The sequence below is a fragment of the Solanum verrucosum genome, unplaced genomic scaffold (genome assembly GCF_900185275.1).
Source record: "Solanum verrucosum unplaced genomic scaffold, falcon-dt-bn FXZP01000022.1, whole genome shotgun sequence".
NCBI classification, from domain to species: domain Eukaryota; kingdom Viridiplantae; phylum Streptophyta; class Magnoliopsida; order Solanales; family Solanaceae; genus Solanum; species Solanum verrucosum.
Window position 1 is genome coordinate 4,669,681 of NW_026020086.1, and position 13,274 is coordinate 4,682,954.

Consider the following 13,274-nt stretch of genomic DNA (forward strand, 5'->3'; position numbering starts at 1 on the left):
CTCAAAAGATGAATTTGGATCTAGATTAAATAAAAATTTACATAATAAAAAAAAAATACAAGTCGATGTAACTAATGATTCATATAATATTTATAAATTAGAAGTCTGAAAATATATTGTCAAAGAAAAAAAAATTGACTCCTCAAATAGTAACACCTTCGTGTAAAATGAGACATGAGGAATAGATAAATGATCTTTACACTTCAAATCACCAATAAATTCGATTAGGTAGTAAACGTCTATAAATAATTGGGATTTGTAATTTCGAAAATAAGACAAATTACCTGCTAATCGGATTAAATCAATCGCAAAGAGTAGCATATCATCTTGCAACCAATTGTGTAATTGTTGCATTGTCAATGTCTAATTCCCCATTTGGAATATTATTGCCAACTTGATCTTCATCTTGTCTTGTAGAAAATGCAGGCCTCTTAGGGGAATTCATAACTAAATTTTCAATATTTTTGAACATAGATGAAATTTCCAACATTGTAGGCCTATCCAATGGATTTTTTTGGACACATAATAATGCAATTTGCATGCATTTTAATAGTTTACAAGAATGTGTTGTATCATCAAGTGATTGATCCATAAATTCCATGCCTTCACCATCTTTCCACATCTCAAATGCCTGTATTATTATTTTTAATATTAATTACTGGTATATATACATAAATTAAATCTCAATAATATATATGAATTTATATTCACAACTCACATAATCAAGAAGGTCTAAATTGTCATCTGGACCATAGTAACAAGTATTCTTTTTCCCACTTATGATTTGAAGAAGAAGTACTCCAAAACTGAAAACATCAGATTTTGTTGAATATCTGCCTTCAATTGCATATTCAGGTGGAATATAACCCCTACAACACATTACAAATTAAATAAATATATACATAAAAATTAAGATTCGAGCTGTGGAATCAGTCACTGATGTCACATGCTAGTTTCAGGATAAACTGCTTACATCACACCCTTTAATGTGTCAACCCTTTCTTAAACCCTACGTGAACATGATGTGTTTCGTGCACCGGTTATTTTTCTTTAATCAATATATATAAATAAATTTAATTCCAAAAAATTATGTATAATACTTACTTTGTTCCAACTATTCTGTTGGTATTTGCTTCAATTGCATCTTTCTTGAAAATTCTTGCCATTCCAAAGTCAGAAATCTTTGGTTTCATTTGTAAGTCCAATAGAATATTGCTGGCTTTTATATCTCTATGAATAATTGTTAATCTTGAATATTCTTGGAGGTATAATAGCCCTTGAATAATCCCTTCAATTATTTGCACTCTTTTTTCCCAATTTAGAACCAATCTTCTCACTTGATCTACATGTGGAAATACAAATCAAGTTGATCAAAAAACATATAAATACAAATTGTAATTAGTATATATTAAGATATATAGATAATCGGAGTTTGATCTCATGTGCCTGTGAATTAAAGACAAAAGGAGGTCAATCAAATAGCCACATATTCTATATATTATCATCGAAAAATAGTTAATTGTTTAACAAATTTTCAGACACTGATTATTTTTCAATAAATACATAGCCCATACGATAATGTAAAAATATTTTTACGATGTATATAAATTAAATTCAATATAACATGGGAAAAAAAGAAGGGAAAAGAATGACTTACTATAAATGTAGTAATCCAAGCTCTTGTTGGGCATATATTCATAAATCAACATTTTTTCTTCATTTTCAATGCAAAATCCCACAACTTTTACAAGATTTATATGTTGTAATTTTGCAGTAAGAATCACTTCATTTTCAAATTCTTCAAATCCTTGAGATGAAGTCTTTGATAGCCTTTTCACTGCTATTTCTCTCCCATTTCTCAATTTTCCCTATATGGATTAATTAAGAAATGCTTGATTTAAAAATAAAATAAAATTGGTACATGTATATAAAAGATAATTTGGAAATCATAAAGTAAAGAAAAAGGAAAACTGCAAGTAAAAATGATATTTAAAAGCTATTAATCAAACTATATAGTTAGCTTAATTTTCACTTTTTAATTAGACTTAGAAAAAGTAATATTATATGGCAATTTGATTAGTTGCTTTCACGAGACTTTAGTGTGAAATGAAAGAGTTGACTATGGTGTACATGTTGTTAGTGTAACGTGACAAGTTGGCTAGGATGGATAGGATTCTTCAGCTGTTGATTAGAACATCTCGAGTTTAAGTCATGAAAATGAGAAAATATTTGATATGAAATATTTTTGTTCTTTTAATGAGTCTTATGTGATGTGAAAAGAAATAACCAAATATCTAGTGGACATCAAAAGAAGAAAACCATGAACCGGCACAACTTGATTTGGACTAATAATAGCCTGATTGACTAAACTTTTGCCCGAAAACTACTTATTTTGAAAGTGTTTTTTGTCATAAGTGTTTTTGTGAGGAGTTACCAATTTGTTTTGACTAATTATTTTGGAATGCACATTTACAAATATTAGAACAGTACATATTTCAAAAGTGCTTTCGAAAAAACTTATCATTTTTTTCTAAAATGAAACAAAATGTTGATGTACCTTGTAAACAGGTCCATATCCACCTCTTCCAAGCTCATTTTCAACTGAAAAATTATTTGTAGCTTCCTTCATCTCATCAAAAGTGAATATTTGCAATGTCCTAGTTTCTTCATCTCCTTTTTCTTCATTATTGTTGCTTCCAATTTTGTTCCTTGGCACTTAAAAAATAGGAAAGAATAATTTTAGAAATTTGTAATGATAGAAAAATGTGTATATCTTTTTTAACGAACTAATAAGGAAATAGTGACACATAAATAAAACAGAGAACAATAATAACATATCCAATGTAGAGAAGGTAGGATGTACATTGATTTTACCCTACCCTTATCTTTACGAGGTAGATCGGAGATTGTTTCTGATACACCCTCAACTCAAAAGAAAGATATATATCGACGAACAATTGTACATAAATAAAGAGAGAGAATAACAATTTAAAGAATTACCTCGGAATTTAAGTATTTTTCTCCTTCGAAGACACCATAGTGTAAAGATAAGCAACAACAACATCAATAGAGATACCATTGGAATCAAAATGAGAATCAGTCGATTGAGTGTTTTCTTCTTCTGCATACTAGCTGATTGATCAATAGCTCCCACTTCTTGTATATCTTTAACTTCTAACAATGAAAAAAAAACACAGATTGTTGAGACATTGTCCTTATCGGATCGAGGTTAATTCAAATTAGTCAGACAAGTGAATTTCTTGTTAAAGAAAATAAGGATTTTAGGTCAAATATTCAATCTTAAAGCTAGTTCATGAGGTAAGAGTCGCTCAAAATTCATATAAATAGACTGTCACCCATTCACAAAATCAATGCGTGAACTCTAACACCCCTCACACGCCCAAGCCTACCAAATGTAGGGCGAACAACAAACTACGTTGACTCAACATTGGATAGCCAAAATTGAGACGAGTCTAGCTCTGATATCATAATAAGAAATGGACGTTGAGTCTATACTAACTCAACTCAAAAGCTAGCTCATGAGGTTAGAAGCAGATCCAAGATTTAAGGTTAGGCAGCGACCTCAAGTTAATAATTAACTAAGTTCACAGTCAAATATGTATACACTTAATGAAGTTCCAATTAGTATATTGTACTCTAGATTCGCCTCAACATGAGATAAAGAATTGCGTAAAATCATATAAAGAGAAGAAATTACCTAATGCAGCAGCCTGAGAAAGGATAGAAGTATAGTCATATGAGACTTGCCATGCCACATATCCCTTCAATTTCTTCTCTTTTGCATAAGAAACTTTGGTTTTCACTGCCTCAACGTCATCAAAACCAACCCAAGTTGTACCAATAGAGACATAATTCATCACATAAGTTGAATTATACGTTGAATTTTTAGCGCGATATTTTATCATGTCTCTCTTGATACTATTGAATTCCAATATACCATTTGTACTCGCGAATGGCTCCTTTTCACCTTCAGTACCATACAGAGGATCTTTTGGCCCTGGCCCTATTCCCTCCGCGCCAATTTGGTTATTTTTTGGACTAACCAATGTCCATACATAGCCAAAAAATGGCAATCCTAACACAATTTTTTCACTAGGGAAACCAGATTTGATCCAAACGTTAATCCCATAATCAGTATTCAAAGTATCTTTTGTTGAATCACCATACAATGCTGCAGCAGGGGATGTGTAATTTGTTGTCCCTGGATGATAGTAATCAAATGCAAAAACATGTATCCAATCCAAGTTTTTCCTCATTGACTCAATTGGAAAACTCAAATCTTGAATAAATGGTGTGTATTGACTTGCCATGGTCAAAATAAGTCGCGTTTTTTTCGACTTCTTTGACTCTAGATCAATAGCTACTCTCCAATCATCCAAAAGGGTAGCCACATTCGACATATCTTGCGATGAGGTAGGCCAAATCCAGCAGAAATCAAGTCCATCAAAGCCATAAAATCGTGCGACTTCAATAGATGAGTCAATAAAATATTTTCTTGTAGGGAAGTATGTGCTTGACATTAATAGGTACATCTCTGATCCATAAGAAGATTGATCATTTCCACCTATTGATAAAATTGTCTTGACTGATGGATTTTTCATTTTGACAATGTTATTGAAGTTTCTAAGTTGCTCATCATTTGATGTTGTGACAATCATGTGATCTATTGATGAGTTGAATGCCAAATCAGCATAGCCATATATGATATGTGTGTAAAGAGATGAATTTATGCTTTGGATATTGGAAGGATTTGTTGTGTCATATTGCCAATAACCAGCTTTTATCCATGTTTCATCTAATGCTATTGATTTGTGTAGTTGGGATTGAAGAATTGTGTAGAAGAAAAGAAGAATGGCAATGTGTTTGAATGCCATAGAATGAAGTACATTAACTCATTAAAGAGGCATTTAACATATATATATTGAGGCATTGACCACCAAGCTAAGGGATAGTGGTGAATGGACATAATATTCCTAATCAAAGGTCTCGAGTTTTCAGATTCGGAAAATGGTTTTTTTTTATAAGGAGCGATTCCCCTTCTATGGTCTTTCGTGTGCGAATGCGAATTAGTTGGCCACCAAGGGTTAGTGAAGGATGGATAGGATCTCTTGCTCTAGTCAGAAGTCTCTTATTTAAATACTGAAACAATAAAAAATATTTTGATAGAAGTATTTTTCGATTTAAATTAGAACTAGTCAGACTTCAATGTTGATACCTCACGTCTGTTAGGACACAAAAATTGATCTTTGACAATGTGAGTAGTTTTATATTATACTATTTCAATATAATTTAACTTATTGTAACTAGTTACACTTAATACATTAATTATTTCCTAGTGGAGGAACCACATGCCATGAAGGGTCATGAAGTTATACAATACAAGAATTCCTGATTATGCTATTGTTTTTGCAGAGAGGCGAACTCGGGATATAAACACTTTATATTTCTTAGAACTAAACTCATTGAACTTTAAAAATTATGGTTTTCTAAATATAATTTCAACATTAGCATACATTATATTTAATTAAACTCATATTTATATTCTTGTAAATTTCTCTAATGATAGAAATTTACATCATGACTTGGAAAAACAATAAACGACATGCAAAACTAATCAAAGTCGTCCTTGCATGCTGGATTTTCCCCCCCTCAATTATTAGTCGTAAAGTTTTAGTAGACAAATTTAAATGCATGAACAATTTGTTTTATTTTAATAGAGTATATTCTTTTTATTATTATTTTATTTAAAATGTAATGTTCGACGACTTACACTTCACGTCAATGATTATGGTCCTGTCCAAAATTCCACAAAGAAAGATAGAAAAAACACGTCATATTATTATTATTTTTCAAAAATGATGTGACATTTTCTTTCAACAATTATTTTAGAAAATATCTATATCATATATAAAGTACTATAATACTATCGTTGTATTATGTTATTATAATGATAGTGTATTTCCATTGAACTTTATTTTTTCTGATTTATTCTTTCCGTTTAATATTAAAAAGAAAATACAAACAATGAAATTATAAATTGAAAGTGGATTTAAGCTTAGGAGGTAGAGCAAAAATCAGTGGCTTTCTGCTTCTCAATCTTATTATGTTTCCGATCCTACTTCAAGACTCTCCTTCAGACGTGCAAACAATCTCCTTCCTATTGATGGTTGTTACATATTGTTTCATAATTAATGTATCGTATCATTGTATTATATTATGTTGTATATATGATATCGTACTATATTGTTCTAATGAATATAATGTTTGGATAAATTATATCGTTCTCCATCGTTACATAATGTTACATATCAATAATTTGAATGATAAAGTGGAGAGCGAATAGTCGTAAGTCGTAAAAGTTTTATTTTATTTTATTTTATTATTTTCATTGATAGCCACTTTAGTCAAACTTTTAATTTAATTTTCTTATATTAATTAAATTTCACGTACTGGCAACAACGCATGCTACAGTAAGTCAACAGATTGTAGTTGACTTACTAAAGTCAACTACAATCTTTTTATAATTCTGGAAAATAAGTAAAAAGAATCAAAGAAAATCATAGAAAGCAATTGGAAATCAAAGTCTTGTGAAATTTTCAGCAATATACAACTTTGCTTTTAACATTTGTTCACATATGGGTAGGGATGGAGGTGAAGATGAGGTGTGTTGAATGGTGAGGACTGATTGAGGACAATAATATTGAATGTGAAATGTCACTTGTGAAACTTGTTTTTTAACTTGCTAGAAGTTAGAACTCTACCGTTTTGAACTTTTACATATATTTTCTGATAAAATTATTTCGTGTTTTAACTATTAGATAATTTTTTGTCCAACCATTATAATTTCTATTTTAAAAAGAAACTATTTTTCAATTACATTTCAAATAATAGCTAAACTTTCATTATTGTGACCACTTTTGGGTACGTAGAGATGATTTGGTACACCGAATCTTAATTTACATGATGTTATAAACCTTTTAATCTATGTTAGGGGAGATGATATTGAGATGATAAGGCGGTGATTGGTGGAAATGACTGACTGTAATAATTAATATGATAATCGACGATAGCATGCATTGATGTAGATGGTTAATGGTGGTTGTTGTACATTAATGATGACTAGTAATGCTAATTGCATTTAAATTGTGGTGACTGTGATAAAAATACGTAGTTTCGATGACAATCGATAATGATAGTGGTAATAACTGATGAGTGGGAAGTTAGTGATTGTGATTATGACAAAGATTAATATATCATATGCAGGGGCGGCTCAACATAATTCGAGGCCTAAAGAAAAAAATTTAATTCGAGGCCTAAAATCTAAATAAACTTTCTTTGTATTTATTTATTTTTCTAAATCTTTAGATGTAAATTACTACTTAATATCTTTTTTATAAATAATTTTTTCAAACACTTTTTTAAATTATTATTTTTAGGTAAGATTTTATCAATTCAACATTGAAAACATCCTTTTATTGAGACAATTATTATATAAATTATGAACATAATTCTATAAGTAATAAGTTGATAAACTTTAAAGATAAGAGTTAGAATCATAGAATCTGTTTCAAAAAGTTGATAACTTGGTATACCTACTTTAATATGAAAATTTACGAAAAAATAAAAAAAGAATTTGTAATTTACTTTGTTCAACACTTTTCGACTATTGATTCATATTTTTAAGAGAGTATTACTATCAAAGATTTGAAAAAATAGAGTGCAAAAAAGAGTTAAAAAAGGATAAATAATGTGAGTGTTAGCGAAGATAATGTAGGAATCCAAAACAATGTTTTATTGATTTCTTCTATTTTAATGAGATTAAAATACATAATAAAGGAAAAATTACTGAAATACACGTCTAATGTTTCTTTTATTTCCAATATCCCCTTCTATTTCTAAAAACCTCTAAAATTCCTTATTTCTTTAATGTATCCGAGCCAGTATTTAAAGTATCCGAGCTACATATTATGTATCCGGTTTATTTTATAATGTAAAAACCTCTAAAATTCCTTACTTCTTTAATGTATCTGAGCCAGTATTTAATGTATCCGAGCTACATATTATGTATCCGGTTTATTTTATAATGTATCCGAGCTAGTTTTTAATGTATCCGAGATAGTTTTAAATATATCCGAGCTACATATTATGCATTTGGTTTATGTTATAATGTATCCGAGATACTCTTTAATGTATCTGAGCTACATATTATGTATCCGATTTGTGTTACTTTTTAAGAGATTAATGTAATTACAAACTAAAGAGGGATAATTTTTTATTTGTAGAAATTTGAGGCCCCCCATAATTAAAGCCTAAGGCCAATGCCTTAAATTTTATAAGCAAGAGTCGCCCCTGATTAGATGTTACACCAAACTAAGAAATACATAATAACTGTTTGGACATATATAAGTATTGCGTATCATAATTAATTAATATCTATTTTTATTTTATTAAGATACTTAATTTTTATAAACTAAAACATCCAATATGATACATGGATTTATTTATTTTATATGTGATGGTTCACATAATTTGTCACTTTATTATAAGCAGTACTACGTGACAAATTAAACACAATTACATATTCCATCATTTCACAGCTCGAGGTGATGCTCCCCATGTTTGTGAAGCTGCAAGAATTAAAAGTAGTAGAAGATTAGAAAAAATAATTAAGAATATAAAGCAAATGAAATTAATCTTGGAAGTCAATAATCTAATAATTCAAAAATTCTTTTTGTTGTCCAAATAAAACAAACGATTTCAGGTAATGTGTTACTACAACATTTTAAATTAGGAAACAAAAAAATAAATTTATTCTATACTCAAAAAGTTTCAATATATATTATGGTATTTTAGGACAGGCAAACTTTTATAACATTAATGATATCTAAAATTTCACAAAATTATCAATGATATCTAAAATTTCACAAAAAAGAAAAACTACTAATATACTTGAGTGTATACCCAAAAACACTATAAAAAAGGGGGTAAAAAGCTCCTACAATTTTTTTTACTACTAAAAAATACTTAAATATTTCTTTCAACGATGAAGAAAAATTACTAACCTGTTTTAGAAAGTCCCCAATTTTGGTCAGCTGCCACGTGCCACGCAAAGTAACCACGCAATCCTCTACCTTTAACATAAGTAACCTTATTTCTAACGGTTTGAATATCGTCATAACTAATCCAAGTATTACCAGAATAACAATAATCTCCAACAATCGTTGCATTATACACGGTTGTGGCACGATTTTGCACTATATAATTCCTGATTTGAATATAAGTCATCGATCCATCATCGATCGAACCAGCACTCGATTTACCATTTGCAGGAGCCCTAAGTCCATGATTATTAGCATTAACCAATTGCCAAGCATAGCCATAAAATGGAATTCCAAGAACCAATTTTTGTGCTGCAACACCTGCTTGAATCCATGAAGCAATCCCATCACTACCGCTCACGTGGCTCACGGGGTCAAATAATTGTGCATGTGAATTGGTTTGTGATGGTGACCAGTTCGGTCCGTAGAAGTCATATGACATGACATTGAGCCAATCTAAGTTTCGAGCCACAGATTGAACTGGATAGTTCAAACCATTGACTCGGGGTGTGTTGGAAACAGCCGCGGTGAGAAATAGTGATGCCCTACCGGAATTTCTTGCCTCTGTGTTGATGGCAGCACGGAATTCGTCTAAAAGAGTACCTATTTAAGACAATTAAAGAAATTACAAATGTGCTCCATCGAACATTTTAAATTGGATGGTCACACAATCATTATTTGATCATATGGAGATCATTAGTCGGTGGAGTTAGGTTTTGAAATTTCGTCTAAACCAATGACAAAGGAAGCATATAATGATTGATATGTTCAACACAACTCAATATTTTAGACAAAGGAGTATGTGCGTGCGAGAAAGAGAGACACACAGTATGTTAAAGAATGACAAAAATCTCATATTGATATGGGTGAATTCCTTATAAGGCTTGGACAATATTCCTCTCTTTGAGCTAACTTTTGGGGTGTAAGTTAGGTCTGAGACCTAATTTCACAAAGTATACTAAAAACACACCCAAAATCGAGTCACTAAAATCCAAAAAACATAAAAATATACCAATACGATCAAAAAATCAAATCAACATAATTTTACAAATTTGGGGGTATGGGGGGACCCCCACCTCATCCCAAAATAACAAACATATTAGTAAAATGATGACCACACAATTTAACGTACCTAAATTTGTCATATCTATAGTTGATTCAGGATATTCCCAATCAAGATCAAGTCCATGAAATCCCAGTTGTCTAGCCAATTTTATTGATGAATCAATAAAACTTTTTCTTGAATTTGGTGTTCTTGCCATGACTCCATAAGCTGTTCTATCAGCTCTCCCTCCACCTATGGACAACAAAGTTTTAACCGACGGATTCTTCCCCATAACTGTGCTCGTGAATTGTCTGAACGAATCTTGATCTTCTGGCAATATGACTAATTGATTCGATTGGGGGTTAAGGTTTGCGAACGCACAAAATAAATGTGTGAAAAGAGTTGAATCAATGTTGTTTAAGGATAATCCACTATCCCTAAACCAATACCCTCCTTTAACAACATTATTTTGGCCATTAGAGAAAATTAATTGTTGGAGGAAGAAAAATAAAAAGAAAAGTTTGATGGAATTAGCCATTAAATTGAAGGTTAATTTGGATGATATTTATTTGATTTGTGACTTTGAGTATATGAACATATATATAAGTTTCAAGAATTGAGTTAATTACAAGATTATTTAATTACTGTCTACCGGCGGCTTTTAAGTTTTAACTAACATTTAAGTACAAAGTGATTGAATTTTCATGCTTCTAAAAATAGAATCGTCAACATTTGCTTATGTATTATAAGCAAATGTTTGAATATGTCGTTTGCAAATTCTTTCGAAATTATTTTTATCATTAATCTTTTTTGAAATAATTATTTAGTAAATAAGTTCTTTTTGTTTTTTGCAGCTTATGAATTTTTTAGATCACGATCTAAAGTTCATTTTTGAGCAAAATTAAAAAATTATGAGAAAATGTTAGATCACGATCTAAAGTTCATGTTTGAGCAAATTTAAAAAATTATGAGAAAATGTTAGATCGATCTAAAAGTTTGAGTTTTATTAGAACATTAGACGACTATTTAATATTTTGTTTGTAAGGTGAGAAATGTATGAGAAAACATAGTTGGATTCGAATCTAATCCGATTCGGAAGGGTAATTCCTTAAAGGCATAACATTTGAAAGTAGGAACAAAATCCAAATTAGATGGGGTTGCACTAGGGATCGATCAGTTCTTAGATTGTTTTTATTTGCGTTGGTGATGGAAGAAATAACATGTTAGGTTGATCATGACTAAAATGGGGTACATGAGGCAGATGCGGAATTGATGATTCATATACAGGTCATCCCTAAGAGAGGGGGCTTCAAGTATGTTGGGTCAATAATTCAAGGAAATAGAAAGATCAACGCTAATGTCACACATTGCATTGGAGCTAGTGGATGAAATATAGGCTCATGTTCGATGTCCTAAACGAATTAAATGAAAGTTTTAGAGTGGTTAATTAGATAAACTATGTTGTACGAGGCAAAATCTTAGTCAGTCAAAAATTTACGCATCCAAAAGATGAAAATAATGAAAAGGAGAATGCTTAGATGGATGTGTCGATATACTAGTATAGATATGTTTAAGAGTGAGGATATACATGATAAGTTGAGAGTGATCTCCATAGTAGACAAGATGCGGATAGCGAGGTTGAAAACGTACACATGAAAAAGAGTTAAACGTCCCAATGAAGAGGTGTGAGAGGTGGACAATGATATATAGGCCCAAGAATAGGTAGAGGTAGATGGGGAAGAATTGGAGAGATATAATTAGATAGGATATGACATGTACCTAAATAGATTAAAAGTTTAATAAAATGATAAAGTTAGCCTATTTTCAAATAATACATAAATAAACTTGACCATTCCAATTAAAAGATTGGTCTTTGATGGATTCTTGAAAAAATGATCATATGTGGTGACTAGCGTTATCTATTTTGTCACGTTATGATAGAAATTAAATTTGAATAGTTTCTTGTGAAAATAGGTTATCTTGGTGAGTTATTTAATTTGGTAATTGTTGACTTTTGAGGGTTATATAGATAATAATAGAGGAAACTACATATTAGGAATCAATTAACTAATCATTTGACTAAATCTAACAACAGCCACATGTAATTAATTTGTTTGATGATGATGAAAAATATGTGTTATATGTACGGCAATTTACAAAGTTTACTCATTCTTGTTGCTGGATATATTACTTTATTAACTAAAAAAAATCTCTATATAACTCATACTCCTCATCTCATTTTATACAAATTAAATATATTTGACTATGTAAGGAGGAATGGCTATTCAGATGTTTGAGAGGATGATGATGCAATTTTACCAAAAAGTGTATTGAGATCGGTTCAGTCCATTGATTGTATGTTTTATCATCCAAATACTACTAGTTTTAATATACACATTTTTATAGTGCTAACATTTATTTTTTTAGGAATTTTCAATGTGAAAGACTTGAAAAATTTGAAAGAATAAAGCAAAATATATGAATAAAATTAATTAAAACATCAAAAGTGCTATCAATAACCACTTAAAGAGGTGTTGTCCAATTTAACAAAGAAAAAAAAACAAAATAGATATAAATTTAAATTTCTAACCTCACTTAGAGAGGTGCACCCAAATCATCATTGTATTATATGATACTTCGAATTTGGATTCACACATCTATATTTAGACAATTTTTTAGAAATATAACACTACTATATATATATATATATATAATCTCATAAGAAAAATTTAGACTCATATAAACTCGAGGAATCCCTTGATATGCCTTGATATGAAGCTTAAGAAATGTAGAAAGACTTGTAATATATTATTAAAAAGTCGATTTTGAGAAAATCAAAGATGATTGCAGCATTTTTTGTATAATTTCTAAATACGTAAACTTTATTATCAACAAAATTAAATATTTTGTGTCTGAATTCACATTAATTTAACCTGCATTCTCCAAATCAAACCACACAAATTAAATCAAAAGGAATAGTATACTCAAATCTTTGGCACCCCAATAGCTCTTCCCTATGGTGTACACATAAATAATAAATACATATATTATGCATTTATCGATTATTTTATTTTGTATGAATTTTTCCTTTTTTTTCTTCTTTTTAAAAG

General features: G+C 30.1%; 2 protein-coding genes across 2 annotated transcripts; both read right to left on the minus strand.

Moving 5' to 3' along the window:
• Window positions 1–229: 229 nt before the first annotated feature.
• Window positions 230–4,895, minus strand: LOC125824384 (putative cysteine-rich receptor-like protein kinase 16). Its single transcript, XM_049503755.1, has 7 exons — window positions 3,719–4,895; window positions 3,001–3,174; window positions 2,558–2,715; window positions 1,658–1,868; window positions 1,105–1,342; window positions 719–869; window positions 230–631 (listed from the first exon to the last, which is right to left on the minus strand). The coding sequence occupies exons 1-7, from the start codon at window positions 4,893–4,895 to the stop codon at window positions 323–325; spliced, it is 2,418 nt and encodes an 805-aa protein (XP_049359712.1). The 3' UTR covers window positions 230–322.
• A 3,488-nt stretch (window positions 4,896–8,383) lies between these two features.
• Window positions 8,384–10,713, minus strand: LOC125824458 (class V chitinase-like). Its single transcript, XM_049503838.1, has 3 exons — window positions 10,252–10,713; window positions 9,084–9,722; window positions 8,384–8,648 (listed from the first exon to the last, which is right to left on the minus strand). Exons 1-3 carry the CDS (start codon window positions 10,700–10,702, stop codon window positions 8,608–8,610), a joined length of 1,131 nt encoding a protein of 376 aa, XP_049359795.1. The 5' UTR covers window positions 10,703–10,713; the 3' UTR covers window positions 8,384–8,607.
• Window positions 10,714–13,274: the final 2,561 nt, after the last annotated feature.

Bases quoted from the DNA above. Each gene is read 5' to 3' on its own strand.
- LOC125824384 (XM_049503755.1), bottom strand. From the start codon at position 4,895: ATGGCATTCAAACACATTGCCATTCTTCTTTTCTTCTACACAATTCTT. The intron at 1,869-2,557 runs GTACATCAACAT...TAATCCATATAG, and splicing joins GATATGGACCTGTTTACAAG to GGAAAATTGAGAAATGGGAG. The intron at 632-718 runs GTGAGTTGTGAA...ATAATAATACAG, and splicing joins ATTTAGACCTTCTTGATTAT to GCATTTGAGATGTGGAAAGA.
- LOC125824458 (XM_049503838.1), bottom strand. From the start codon at position 10,702: ATGGCTAATTCCATCAAACTTTTCTTTTTATTTTTCTTCCTCCAACAA. The intron at 9,723-10,251 runs GTACGTTAAATT...TGTCTTAAATAG, and splicing joins TATAGATATGACAAATTTAG to GTACTCTTTTAGACGAATTC. The intron at 8,649-9,083 runs GTTAGTAATTTT...TAATTCTTGCAG, and splicing joins TTGGGGACTTTCTAAAACAG to CTTCACAAACATGGGGAGCA.